The sequence below is a fragment of the Calidris pugnax genome, unplaced genomic scaffold (assembly GCF_001431845.1).
Source record: "Calidris pugnax isolate Ruff unplaced genomic scaffold, ASM143184v1 scaffold11, whole genome shotgun sequence".
Classification (NCBI taxonomy): Eukaryota; Metazoa; Chordata; class Aves; order Charadriiformes; family Scolopacidae; genus Calidris; species Calidris pugnax.
In genome coordinates, this window is record NW_015090803.1 from 14,406,868 (window position 1) to 14,422,670 (window position 15,803).

The 15,803-nt window shown below is 37.5% G+C and overlaps 1 protein-coding gene across 1 annotated transcript in view; it reads right to left on the reverse strand.

Moving 5' to 3' along the window:
* AHR (aryl hydrocarbon receptor) overlaps positions 1-15,803 on the reverse strand; it is a 62,345-nt gene that overhangs the window by 42,026 nt on the left and 4,516 nt on the right. Inside the window, exon 2 of the mRNA XM_014937792.1 lies at positions 8,137-8,324. Within this exon, the coding sequence (XP_014793278.1) occupies positions 8,137-8,324 (188 nt within the window). The remainder of the gene's footprint in view (positions 1-8,136; positions 8,325-15,803) is intronic.

The window sequence follows — 15,803 nt, forward strand, 5'->3', positions numbered from 1 at the left end:
CCAAAACTTTTCAGCAATTTAACAGAAGACTGCACATAAAATGTGCAGTATACATATAATGTATACAGTGTATATATATAGTGTGTATATATATAGCAGTATATATAATGTGCTGTGTACATATAATGCATACAGAGCTTGACCATATCAAAGCAAAATTAAGAGCAGTTGTGAGAAGGACAAGAAGGAAAGACTGGGATTGTTTGCCCTAGATGTGTCTCTTACCATCGTCTAAAGAAAGTGCACCAAACAACAAATGGTATAAGTAAGGGGGAGACTGGGGGATACCCTTATCTTTCCCTCCCAATGTAAGAAATATTTGTATGCCCCACTGACTCGTTTGCCAATAAAGGAAAGACACTATCCTTTAGGTTATAACTCTGATGTAGACGCCAACAGGCCAAAACTAATTCACTAAAACTGAATACTTCAGCATGAAAAGCTGGTGTCTCGTGCTGGCCCACAGGAATTGTACCACTGAAGACATAACAATGGAATCTGATGGGGGAGTCAGAATATTTGACCAGCCAGGCCATGGACTTGCTCCAGTAAATTCCTACTTTATGCAATCAGTTAGAATTTGTCTTGAGGGGCCAAGTATGTATGCCTTTCAGCTTATTAGATGTTATATGATGCCACGCATAAAGTGTGTAGTACTGAGCAATTCAAAAGGCACATGGGTTGAATTTCAAGAGGCAATTATTCAGTGGAAAAAAACGAGCATCTCTTTGTTCAATTAAAAACAGAGTTTAGCATGCATCACTGAAGGCGACTAATTCCTATTTGTATATCCCCTTTAATGTTCATAGCTGGCAAACAGCAAACCTACATTTTCTTAAGGCAGTTTCATGTAAGTCTATTCTGGTCCTTACAGTTTGCTTCATTTACGTTTCTAGAATAACTACGGTAAGTTTTATCATTAACATAATGCCTTGTTAAAGTCCATCACTGCACTGAGGGGGAGGAACACCTGGGAGACTTTTCCCAGGAAACGTTTATCAACACATCATCCAAGACTCTAAAGAGCATCTTTTTAAATTAGCTATTTCTTTTGTCTTTCTCATAGTCTCTTTAAAAAAAATTACAAATTAATTCATTACAACCACCGAGCTCTGGTAACTAGAATTAACTTCTAGCTAGATTTCCAAAATGATTCCCCAAGTAATCATTCTTTAATCAGTTAGTGCTCTACCAAAGCACGTATGGAGCAGAAACTGGTTTAACAGAGCCAAAGTTTTTGTTTATTCAGGAAAAATAAAGTGTTATAACTGGCTAGAACTGTAAACATCTACAGAGCTTAATCATACAAGCAAGTCCTATTTCCTTATCAGAAAACATATGAAGTCAAACAGGAAAAGCCAGGGCATTTCTCCTACCAACAAGCACACACGGGAGGAAAACTCCTGAGTCATAAAGGCATATGCAGCATTAAAAGCTATTCCAGTACTAATAGATTATTTATACACATTTTTGAAGTGTATTCACACTGAACTCTTAAATTACCAGACATATTATTAAGGTTGCAGTCAAACAAACGATACTTGTACAAATAACGAATCATGAAATCCATGGAAGACAGATGTTGAGACCCTGGTGCTACTTCTAAGTATACTTCTCCACTCAAACTGTCTTCGGAGGAGGGATCAACATTTTTGCAGTTTGTAGAACAAAAAACTCCCAACCTAATTATCTTGAGGTGCTACAGTATAGTAATAGAAAAGTTAAGGGTGACAAGAGTCAGAGAAGCAGCAGTACTTCCTGAGGCCAAGGCATTTTATCTTGCTACCCATTCCAGGTTTGAATACCATTCTAACCCTAACAATGCCAATCTCCAGAACACTTACACGGTTAGCACAGGATTAGTTATATTTTAGGCTCTGACGTTGCAAATGAGAGAATATTCACTGCAACAGACATTCAGAGCAAAGCCCAGAACACAATGCTTAAAACTAATCTCCCTATTAACAAGGGCTACAGACAAATGCTCTGCATAATGGGACAGGATTTTCAAGAAATTTAACAGCAGCTTTGTGGAACTTAAGAGGCTCCCACACTGACTTTCCATATGCCTTTGATTAAATAATACATGCAGGGCAGAGAAGAAGAGATAAACTTTTATTTCTCTTCCTTGTAAAGGGAGTTCTAACAATGATTAACATTCATCACTGAAATACTATAGTGCAACAGGAAAAGAAAGTCCGAAGAATACAGTAACTATCTTTATTTGGGTCCAGTTTCTCCTCTTTATGCTACAAATATATCGATATATTAAGGTCCTATTTGTGCTATAAAAAGAATTTTCAATTTTAGATGTTTGGCTTGGGATATACATTAACAATTATATCAATCCATAGGGGTATAGGGCTGCCTCGCTGGATGACACGCCTAGTGACGCAGCACTCCTATAAATAAAATATTTTTGAGCAAGTTAAAAATGAGCGTGTAACAATGAAAACATATGCATTTTAAGATTTAAGGTGATGTCACAGCTACACAGCTCTAATCATCAGTTTTGAGGATCAGAATTTAGGACTGCAAAGTCTAAATCCCTACTTATGTTCTGTTATGTAAAATAGAGGCTAAAATAGCCTGTAGCAGACAGTCCCAACCGCTCAGTGTGAATCTCAGGGGATCAGGGGCAGGCAGGGAAACTGTTAGAAAAAAAAGAGACAAGTATGGCAGTGTGGAAGAACAAGCATGGATTAGGAAATAACTTGAATGGATGGACAGTCTGATACTGAAATAACCTTACAATTTCAAGGTTCACATTTTGTAATAATTTTGGATTGGGGCCAGGGGGGAAGACAGTACAAAAGGAAACACCGTTGGTTTGTTTGGGTTTTTTTTCCTCTATTTTTTTTTCCCTCCAACTCTCAGATAAGATTCAAAGCAGCTCGCTGAAAAATATGAAAATGAATTCATATGCAGGGTAGAAATACTGAATACAGAAAAGCTAACTAGACAGAGAATGATATAACTTCTAAGGCAGGAAACCAAGCAAATTTAAATCTGAATAGTATTTAACAAGGTGATATATCTGCTAGAAGAACTACCAAGAGATGCAGTGTATTCTCCATTTAACTACTTCACAGCAAAATCGGATGGTGTTCTACAAAAAAATGCAAACTACCTCTCCCAACCTGTTTTCTGCGTGGAAGTAGAAAACCAGCTCAAGACAGAGCCATGAATCAAATAAGAGTATTCAATCTCACCAGAAGCTGCTGGCAACAGCAAATTCCTATATGGCATCAACATAAACACTTGAAAGCAGTAAGAGCAGCCTGACTCCACCTCTCTATCCTGGAGGGCTTTGGCTTTTCCCAACGTGGGAGTCGGGTGTATGGATACACAGGAGGAGCAGGGAAAGAGGGTAACACCAAAGGGAAGTCCCACTTTCAAAAAAAAAAAAAAAATACAGGAGGAAAGCTGCATTAGAGAAATAAGGCAAGTAAATACAGTAACAGTCCTGAACTCAAAGCAAGTCAGGCCAGACCCCTGTCTTATCCTGGCCTTAATTAGTTGCATTTTAATCAGTTGTTTTTATGTTCCAGGTTTGTGTCTCAGACCACCACCTAACACTTGGCAGCAGGGCTATCTATATCCACTAGACTGTAGATATGTTGCAGCCCTTCTCAAATGTGCCAGAATGCATACATTGTCTCCCACTCTGCCTGTCTTTCCCATCTGTACATCTTATCTTGGGCTATACTCTCCAGAGCAGGGACCACGTGCAGTCTGTTCTCTCCAACACACAGTATGATAGAACAGCGGGCATCACAGGAAAAATAAAATCTATTCTTTGATATAATGTATGTGATGACAATGGGTGCGTTGCAAATTTAAGCTATGTTATGCCAAGGAATGCGTGTTAATTATATTACAAAGTAAAATTAGGCAACGCAAACTTACTGGAAAAAATTCTTAATTATTTTGTTATTGCTGTGCTTGCCAGAATCACTTGCATACAACATAAGAAACCAATTCTAAACTAATTTTGAGCAGAAACTTTCTTCTGTAATTGCAGAATACTGTCCAATAAGCAAGAGGGGGAAAAAACACATACTTTAAACCACAGGAATTCTTAGTGAAATGGATGAAAGGATAATTAATAAGCAACATGTTAAATTTTGTTCCTAATATATAGATACACACACAGCACAGCTACTTCATTTTAGATTCTGCAAATCTCTCCATAATTCTCAGTATACCTTTAAAACAAAAAATCATGCCTCTAACATGAAAAAAAAGTGATCAATCATACAAACTCTACTTTTATCCTTTTAATCTAACCGCTTCACCAAAACCCCGAGAAGACTCGTTATAAATGGTCTTCCTTACAGCAGAAAAGTACTTAAATGATCATTAATTTATCCAGACCAGAGCTAAAGGCAGAAGGGCTCTTCCCTTTCGTATGGCATGGGGAACACAGGCTACGCCTAAATGATCATCCAGTTGCACTCCAGATGCCGAACTCACACTAACCTGCACCCACACAAAGAGCTGTTGTCCCATATTCCACTTTATATTTTTCACCACCGATTGCACACATCAAAACGGAGTGAAATAATACCAGGACAACATATAAAGTCCTTTGTTCCTGACTGTCAGTAGACACCTGCCTGATTTATCCCAGTCTCTTAAAAATAAAAAGCTTGCCTTAAGCCACTTTCAGAAAGTATCTTACATGCACAAAATAAACACTCCAGCAGTGATTTAAGCTAACCTGCTTGACTTTGAGGGCTGCTAATCCACTTCAGTACAGGCAGGTAGCACCACACAGCTGAGGAGTGACACCACCTTAAATCCCTTCCTAGCTTTGACTCACCACTCAAGAACTTTGACTTTATAAAGAAACAGACTTGAGACATTATTTTAAGCCACTACTGAAACTTCCTTCTTGACTACAAGGTCAAATTCATACACACAAAAGCATGCCAGAGTGCTTGACATGGGGATTAAGAAAGCCTTCTGACTCCATGTGGACTTGAGTCTAACCTGACCCCACAGAATGGGTGTATCAAAGGGGTAGCCATCCAGAAGGATCACTTAGCAGCACAATAACTTCACTAACGAACTACAGTAGTCAAAAGCAACTGCTTCGCAGAATATGGTCACCAACAGAATCAATATGTTCTGAAGTTGTAGAAGAGGGAAAAAAACCCCATACATCTATTTCCTACAACTTGAAATACGGTAAGCATACCAAAGTCTACCATGTTTCAGTTGACACATGGAAAAACTCATCTGTCTTTAGCTGTGGAGACAATTCTGTACCATCTTAATGTCTGGGGGAAGGGGAAGGTACTTTTTTGTTTAGGTTTGGGGTGTGTGTATATATATATATATATATTCAAATACACACACTTAGATTTTAAACTAACAAAAACATCCATTATAGGTGTCTAACTGTGATACATTTATTTAAATTGATGTAACTTCTCGAGATGTCTCTCACAAGGTTTTCCCCCCTTCCCCCAGACTTCCTGCCTTCAGAAAACAGACATTCACTCTGGATTATTTAAACTTGGAAAAATGCAAGTGTTTTCTTTGAAAAAATATCCATTGTTACAGCAAAAACTTGGGTTTCCTTTCAAGCAAGATCATATGATTACGCGTTTATATTTTACTTTCCGCAGGAATTTACACACCCCCCATTTGCATCCTGTTATTCATTTAGCGTTTCCCTTTACTTCAGCATGCTGCGTTAATAAACTGGACCCGTTGGCTCAGCCCAGGCACTCAAGGTGACAATCAGTGCTCCCCCTTGCATTCGTCAGATTTATTCTATAGGCCTTTCTGCATATATTTAACTACACAAATCGTTCCTTCAGAAAAGCAGTCGTGTGAGAAGCACTGTATAGACAGAGCGTGAAACTCTGACCTAGGGGTTTTCAGGGTATTTTTGTTACTTCTGTACTTCAAAGCACTAATTTCTCTCTTGGAGATTAAGTTTCAACTGAAAGAGATTCCATGTTATTTAAGTACATTAAAATAGTATAAAAGATCTTATTTTCAATACTAGATCTGTCATAGTTATAGACTGGTTATTCTCGTTTATCTTTAGTCATTGATGTTAGCCTTGAAACACCTTCAGATAGATACTGATTACTAATCTCATTTAGTCCTACAGTTCAAAGGTCTGAAAAGTAGTAGCAAAAACCCTTTTTCTGCTAAAAAAAGGTTAAGGCAGTTTCTATTGAAACTATCCGAGAGTATAAATTAACCTTGCTTCATCTTACACTTTTCAAAGTATCTTGCACAAGATAAGCCACATCAAATTATTTATGTTTTCATATTTACCAGGCTTTTTTATTTTATAGGAAAAATATTCTACTGTAACGCACCTAGTATACGCACTTACTTTTGCAAATCAATAGTCTGCTACTTAATTCATAATAACACAATTAAATACCCTATACTTTACAGCTGTGGTCCAGTATGATAGCATTAGCTACATATGTTAGACTGCTGTGGATACCATCCTAGTAGTATGCTACTGAGCTGAAAGTACAGGTTAAATTTGCTTCATTTCTGATCCACAGTGATTTAATTGCAACCTGAAATGCAAATGTAACTTCTTTGCCACTACCACACACCCAACATCACCACCCTAAATGGCTGAAAGCTACCTTCTCAGTCAAATTAGAAATGAGCCACTGATGTAAATTTTGGTGTGAAGTGATTCTGGCTGTCTCTTTACAGCCAAAGCTGTGCATTTTCTTTCCCTGTATAGAAATCACAGTCTTAAATCCCTTTATTCCATGACCTTTGAGCACTTTTTTTTTTTTTTTGAGTGGAGGTGAACCAAAACACAGGCACTTCCATTGCATATAAAAAAAATGAAATTTCCTATTATCACCCCATCCCAAGTAAGGCAAAAAAATTGCAATCTTGTATTTGTTTCAGAATCCACAATTTTTCAAAAAAAGTTTCATGGAGAGTAGAACTTCCTCTTCAATTCAGCAAGAGAGTGCAGAAAAGCCAAATCATTTGTTTTACAGCAGTCAACCCGAGATAATGTCTTACAAAAGACTTTGATGAAACTGGTGCACCAAGAGAATTCTTTCATATCATGGGAGCAAGTATTTTCATCTGAAAAAACACTGCTAGAAATATTTGACTAATATGAGTAGATTCCATACTAAGAATTGTTCTGAACAAGCACAGAAATCAAGACACTTGAATATATTCTTCAAGCAATAAAAATAAAGGCTATAGATTTATGAGCACTACTAAAGTGAAGCCACTAGACACAATAAACGAAAAAAAGCATTTTGTATTCCTCCAGGAAAAAGTGGAACTATCTTAGGCAGTTTGGTTTCTTCAGTATTTTCATCCATGGTATGGAGTCACTATCAAGAGTCTGAAACACTAAATCTTACACTGATGAGGACAGGGATAATTTTAATGTTCAAAAACCTTAGCAAAAAAAAACTCAAAACACACCACACTTGCAATTTACTATCAACTCCATTGCAAGCAAGATTCCTTTGCTACAGCTGATCGATACAATTCCGTCTTCAGTACAACATTATAAAACTTCACTGGCTGATAAAAAGAAGGATAAGCCACTGGAGAACCTCAGCTGTCATCTTAATGCCTCATGCCCTGCAATTAATCAGGGCTTGAGCACAGGAAAGACTCTGCCTCCATTTCTTTACAAGTCACCTTTGCAATAAACTATAGGAAGGGGCACTAGCAATTACTTTATAGCAAAACAAAGTCATTTTTCATGCATCATTAAGCAAAACATAAAGCTGATGGGAACTCATATGACATGTTTTGAACCATAATGGTTTTATGAAGTCAATTTTCAGAGGGGAAAGAAATAAATCTTTTCAGTGTCTTTGAAAGTCTAAGGAAAAGGACTGGAAGATTCATTAAGGGCAATATTACTTCCAAATGCAAAGCTTTGAAAGACTGGTGATTTAAGTGAAATATAAGTAGTTACATTTGGTTTTGAAGGAACTGGAAAGCTTACTTTATGCAGTTATGCTGTATATACCCACGCAACTGGATGTTCCATTAAAACACAGATAAATTAACAGTTTTAAGTACTTAAACAGCTGAAATGAACATACAGCACGAACAGAGTTTTACAAGTGGTCCAAACCCAAATAAATTCCCAGCTCTTACCATCAAAAAAACTTTTGGCTCTCAGGTAGCTGACGCTAAGCCGAAGCACAGACAGCTTATCCAGTTTGGCGATGACATCTTGAGGGAAAGGCAGGAGGCTGGCCAAGCGGTCCAACTCCGCGTTCAAGCGGTCCCTGTGCCTCTTGGATGGATTGGACTTGACTCCTTCAGCTGGAGATGGCTTTACTCTGTGGCAAAAAAAAACAACAAAAACAACCAAACACAATATAAATAGAAATTCCTTGCCAAAATGAAGGTAAATATTTGCCAAACCTAATGTTACAAATTGTCTTTTAACAAGCAAAATGTTTTTCCCCAGTGACTTCTGTATCCCATCAGGAAAAAAATATAATAACTATCTAAGATGGTTTAACACCCCCCTCCAACACACACACTGTTAAATGAAGCAGTTGGAGCTACAATGGCTATTTGAACAGATAATGAACATTTGAAACCTTTGAGATTCAATGTTTTTCATAAAAAGCATCCTACACTTTCACTCAAATGTCACTTGAGTTCTTCCAAATGTTCATATTACAAATAAGTCAATAACTTTTAGTAGTATTTGTGTACAAATGCATTTGACAGTACAATTTTTCACCTCAATTACAATTTTCCACAGGTGTCCTTAATTTTTGTCAATATTTGGAAGAGGCTATTGTCAGCTGAATACAACAAAAGTTTTAGTGATTTGTTAGACAATGAAACTGCACAAGAAAACAAGTGACAGAGCTTAGTCAGCAGGTAAAATCTTGGTACCAAACACTATCCAACTCATCCTTTAAGTCACCTCTCAGCTGAAGGCATTTCATGCGAGTACAGCATAACAAAGCCATGGCTTTGTACCTTACAAAGTACAATTTTAAAAGCTTTCTGCTATGAACTACATAATGAAGTTTTTGCAAACTTGCTATTTTCCATTCATATCCACCCTGAGCTCCAATTCCAGATACTCACACCTTCCCATGCACGCAGAAGTCTCAGAACAGGTTTAAACCCCTACTCATTTAAATTATAATTAGTCATTACAAGCCAATACTGAAACAAAATAATTTATCTACACAAGCCATAGTAGATTTTACGATATTTATTAAACAGTTCTCTAATTAAAGAGTGATCCGTTCCCACTTTTCCAGTATTGCAGTTCTACTGGAGACCTGCAGCACCCATTAATTTGTGCTGCTCTCATAGGAACGTTGGTACTGCAGGATATATCACTTGCAAAAAATAATGAGCATAAAGACTTTTAGCAGTTAATTTTTTCAGCATTTCATTGAGTCTGCTTCCAAGCTTCATCCTTACATCAATTTTACGATGAGAAATTGCAAAAGCTCCCACAATTAGTTTTGCCACTGCTGAAAGGAAACCGTACTGAAAAATAATTTCATTTTGTATTTACAGTTAAATAAGTAGGGATAGAGTAGACATCCCCCTTTTTAGCTTGTTTTTACTCCATGTTTCAATTACACTTCTTGTTAGTTTAAATTCAAGCCTTTCTTTTCACAGGCATTGCTTATTCAAGTGTCACTTGTCAAAACCTTGCACTTAAGTCTGGCTGTGTGTTCCCTACCACTACGGCTGCCCTTCTGCACGTTCTGGGAACTTCAAGAGGCCGTAATACAACGTGTTTTTACACACAGAAATATAATATATCAGCAGCAACTACTCTCCATAGATGGATAAAGTTAAAACTGCTACAGGGTAAAGATTATCTAGGACACGGTTCTAGTAGAGTTTTATCCTAAAAACATTGGAACAGTGGGAAAAACGGATCAGGAAACATGAAAATTCTCTCTCTTGAAAAAAACATAGGTTCATCATCAACCACAATGGATGACAAACTAAAGATTTGGTTAGATAGTGCTTTCGTCACAGACCCTGACCAAGACCTGCAGCTCAGCATATCCCCAAGTGAATATTAAACTTAAAATAATTTAGTACAGCTTTCTTCATATTCTCTTATTCTAGCAGAATATTCATTTGTACAAGCCATTTGATTAACACAATTTAAATATAACCCTAACAAAATAAAGCTCAAAATCACCAAACATTTCAAGTAACATTAAAAGCTACTTCATAAATATTTTTATGCATTCAACTGCCATAAATGTAGAGACAGAATAATAAAGTCCAAACTTTAAGCAGATAACAGTCACATAACAATCAGTGAACAGCTCACTACTATCGAATCAAACAGGTCTGCTTCCAAAAAGTGGAGGTCCTCATGGAAACCACTCAAAACACAACCTTTTCCAAGTAAATTAGCACTAAGTACCAATTTTTCCATTTTCACAACTATCCTGTGCTTTCCTTAAAACTTCCATAAGCACTTCAACAAGGTAGGTGAAACTATAGGCAACTGCATAGTTACCTCATCAAGTTGTTAGACCTAATTGTTTTTGCTTTACTTACTAACGATTTCTCCGTCTTATTTCCAACTAGTTCAAAGCATAAGGTTTTTTCTAAATATAGCATACAACATTTCTGAATACTAAGTTACTGCCATTCCCAGCATAAATCTTACCGTGTTCTCCCCCTTCAAACCAAGCATTGATTTTCCCAAATCTTCCCTATTGTCACCCAACTAAAATCCATTCTATAAAAACGGATCCCATAGTGACAAAGGGAGTAAGGGTGGAAACGGCGGGGTGTAAGTAGGAAGCTAAACCTTTTTCCATCCACTTATGTAAACCTTCGCTGCTAAAGACAGACCTAGCTGTGTTGCAGAAAACTATCTTCAAGGAATACTACATGCTATGTCAAGATTAAAACCACGCATGTGTTTTATTTAAAAGGAAGGGAAAAAAAAATAAAAAGACTAAAGGAGGGAATGGATTTTAAGCTGATCTTTCAGTTCTTGATCTTTTACCTTCCACAGGAAATTTGAATTCCCTAATCAAAGGCCAGAGGTCTCTGTACACTCAGTGTCTCCGAACTGAGCTATAATCCTTATCATCCAACAGCTGCAAGACAAGCAAGCACTCTTGATTCTTGCTTTAACAATTCTAAAGGATTTGCCATCATAACATTACCTGACTACTAATTCTCACAGGTCCGCTACAGGCTACTTAATCAGAAGCTCTCACAACACATATTTACCATGTGCCTTCACAGACATTAACAACCCCAAATTATTAAAAAGAAAGTACACAAGTACCCGAGTCTTAATTATTATCGAAAGGCCAAAATAAGTGTCAATATTTAAATGCTAATTAGTATGTTTTAAAGGGAAAGTGAAGCAGTTCTTTGAGAAAATGAAAAGAAAGCATAAATTTATTTTGTTCATAATATGACAACAAAAATTTTGAAGAGAGGGAAAAAAATCCAGCAACCAAGCACTGAAAAGCACGATACCTTATTAACAAGATTGAAGTGTGAAATGAAATCAGGAAATGAAAGAATGTGCAAGAAGAGCACTAAAGATGCAGTGGCATTTTAAAATTTTAAATTTGTTTAAAAAACTATGTAAAAGCTCATCAGAACTGGGCTATTGCTTAGGAAAAAGGGACATAAGGAAGTTTTACATGTCACTGGCTAATGGATTTAATCTTTTCAGCTACATATATTTTTCATATCGTATTTAATAGTACATGCAATAACATATATTATTCTTTTGTATATTAATTCAATGTAGGTCAGATACATAAAATGCATCAGTTACCACTAAGCATGTATTACAATAGCTGACATGGTCCAAAATTCTCTATTTATTTCAGCAACTGAAAAATACTTTTAAACATTTACTCTTTTGTTTCCCCACACCAAAATTACAATTACTGAAAATGCAGCTGACAATTCTTTTGGAAGCAACAGACTATTGACTACTTTGATCAAAAGTTGTTGTCAACCTATCTTGAATGGACAAGAGACCCCTTCCAGTGGCTCCTTCAGCAGGCAATGAAACCAGCAAAGATTTAGGCTACTGAAGGAAAAAAAGCTGTTTTTACTAAAAAAATCTCAGCCAGTGGTGTGCTACTCATCTGATGCTGGGCAACGGTTTGCCCTCCAGCAGTAAGCAGAGTTTTAGCTTGCTTATGGTGTTTTGCTATACAAAGGACACCACAAGAGTGACAGACACAGCCAGAATCAAGAACGAAAGTTTCACACTCAGTTTTAATTTAATATTTCATTACTGTTTAGGATGACAAGCCAAGGCTATTTGGAAAGAAAAAAAACCAACAACAACAAAAAACCCCAAACAAACAAACAAAAAACCACAACCAAAAAACGTTCCTAGCTACTGACCATGTTATCTACATTTGTGTATCCCCACTTTGCTGCAAGTTCTCTTTCCAGAAAGTTTACTTTTGCAAGAAGCATTGACCAAAACCCAACCAACAGAAAAAAACCACAAACCTTAATTTTAAGTTGCAGCCTACATGTAACACACAGGTACCCCAAGACTTGCAAGGTTATCATTTATATATAATAAATTTATTCTACATATAACAGAAGCTTTACCACCTCCATTTCAAATAAGAGGTGCAAACTGCTGTTTGTAGCAGATAATGCTTTACACAGAGGGATCTTTTAATGACGATTTTTCTTTTCTGATAAACTTTCATTTTGAAAGCTTGTTCTGGTGCTTTGTGCTTGTTTGCCTTTAAAAAAATCCATAAACAGTTTCATTTTTAAAATTAAAATATCTCTACACTGCTTTCTGAAGTTACTACGTCTACTCATAATTAAGGATCAACTAGTCAAATGTATTTCTCTGGAGTACTTAATATCATAAATAGCCTTAAGCTAACAGAACAAAACCATATCATAACTTTTTATTTAGTCTGCTAAAGAAACATGGCGTTATGTTTTTTGTGCCTGCATGGTATGGTGCAAATATTTAGACCTCCTCATTCGTTGTCTATAACATTTATACAGTTATGGAAAACAATTCCTAGCCAAACACTGAAATAAACAAAAACAAGGCAAATCAGTAGGAGGCAAAAAAATATAAAAACTACAAAGTGGAGCTACGTTTATATAATATCCTTCACCTAGTGTTAGAATATCTCTATAGTAAAACCCACTTCCGTAAAATTTGCATTTTATCCTTCCTACTCCAATACCAGTATATTAATTCAGCAGTTCAGTTAATCACTGGAGAAGAGGAATTCAAGACCTAAAAAGAATCAGAAAGAGTAGGGGGTCAGCTCTTGCTCCCCCAGTTTGCGTGGGGAGTGACACCCCCGGCCGTGCTGCCACCAGGGGGACCCGCACTGTTCAAACAGTAAAGGAGCAGGAAATTTAAAGGCTCCAAGGTTTCTGTAGCATATTACATGCAATTGGAGTACACATGGTTTAGCGGGCTTTTTTTTTTTTTCTCAGATGACAAGATAACAAGATGAACTGCAGAAACGGTTGCCTGTTAAGTTCCCTCATGATCGCTTCTCTTTTTCAGCTGGGATACTCTATTTCCCTACTGAATCAGAAAAGCACAGCACTCAGAACTATCAGGCAATAGCCCGAGATTCCCTCTCAAGTTCAGTTCTTTACTTGGCACATAATAAAAATAGGGAGTTGCGGGGGGGAGTTTCTTAAACAAATTTTGAGTTACCACCATGACTTTATTGAGTTATTTGCACCTGAAGCAAGAAGTATTTCTTCTTCATTTTTTTTCCCCCATGGCAACTATGTTGTTATATGAATAGCTTCTTCCATTTCTATAAACTAGCTGCCTATTGCCACAGGTAATCAATTATCATGCTCCATTCAGAGTTATATATATGACAAATAAAACATTAGAAGAACTATCTTCAGAAACAATCTCTTCTATAAAAAATACTAGTCCCGACAATGTGTCACCTCTTCTTCCTTTTTTTTTTCTTCCCCCTGAAGAGCTATGAATTCTATTTGGGGAGGAAATACCAACTTCAAACGGATTAAAATCACAGTAGTGTCAAACCATAGGACAAGAAAACACAACACTGAAACTGTTCATAAAGTTTAAAATCTTTATTAACCAGCAGGAAGTATACCTTCCCTCTCCCCTCCAATCAGTTACAAAAGCTTATTGCCTCTCACTTTTTTTTTTTTGGCCTAAAGGTACGGTCTGTAATTAGTTATGTGAGAAATCAGAGCCCTCTGACCCACTAGCAATGTTCTGTAAGGTTGGTCTAACAGGAGAAGCAACTGAAGAACATAGCCATTATGAGGAGAAAAAAACCACACGCAAGATAGATTTGTCTTGCATAAAAGTAATTTCTAGTAACCCAAGCAAGGTGGGTTAATAATCAGCCTCCACTTCAGTTTACGGGTAAGCAAACCATTTTAACATGAATACTTTTACTTTAAGAAGAAACATTGGCTTCTCCCTCAGTCCTAAAGGGCAAAGTCCCTCAATAGATTAATGGTTCTCATTAATAATAGAAAAAGGCTTCAAGCTCAACTAATCAGAGAAGCTCAGCCAACTTACATAAAGAGGAGATACTTGGAAAAGGATTACTTACTTAGATACTATAGTAACGTAAAAGAGAAGATTTCACATCCTCTAATCATGACTAACCAGAATTCAGTAGTAAACCAGACATTAACTGATCTTACCAGAAAGGCAGAACACTTCACCCTTTCACAACCAGAACTTAAGATTTGTCTTAGCAATTAACAGTCTAAAAACACCACCAATACATTTTTTATCTTCACTAGAAGCCCACTAATTTCATTCTTGTAGTCCAGATCTACAGCGTGAATTCAATTCAGTACCTCTACTTTTTTGTTTGGAAATGAATGGTCAGAAAAGCAAACACTGCTATTTTCATAATGAATGCACCTCCTAGTAAGGGATTTATCTTTTTTAAATGCATTTTTAAACTTTCTGCGTTAATCCACAGGGTGAAACCCCAGCTACGCACACGCATCCATTCTCACAACTCCAATTGTAAAGAAACAAGCACTCAAGCTAACTCCCCTGCCCCCAAGACAGTTGTCTGCTATAAATCTTAAAACATACCATTCACAACAGAATTTCATTAAATATTTGTCATTCTCTCCTTTAATGCTTTTGTAGCCTTGGCAGTTATTTCACATTTACAGAAGTACCCCGCAGAAACGCACTGGGAATTTTTTGAGCTTTGCATCGCAGTGAGCTTATTTTTCTTGCATCTCAGTAGCCCAGCTTTGCTACTTTTCCTGACCTATACATTCTCGACTTTCAGTTGAAAAGTGCAAGTTAAGCATCTCCTCCAGCCTGAAACAAATGGCTCTCCTGAGACCAGCCTTCCAGCAGAGCACGCAAAGCCCAGGAGCCAAACCTGCAGCAGGTGCACAATGTGGAATTACTCAGGTACTACGCCGAGTTTCAAAAAGAGGAATTACTAAACAAAAAAAGCCACCACACGGCCAGACTTTTTTTTGTTTGTTTGTTTGTTTTCCCCCTCTTCCGACCGCTCCGCAGCCCTCGGGTTTGTTTGGAGCCGAACAAATGAAAACATCTAATGTAATACCGGGGGGGTTAAAGCTGGTTCAACCCTCCCGGACTGGCTAAAAATAAGCCTAAACGGTGGGAATGGGCCGAAAACTTTCCCGGTTCCCTCCCCGGGCTCTCCGCGGAGACACCTGAGCCGCCGGCGGCCGCCGTGCGGAGCGGTGCGGGGGGGAGCGTAGGGCTGCGGAGGGGAGCTGGGGGGGAGCCCGGGGCTTGCGGGGGGGAGCCCGGGGCTTGCGGGGGGGAG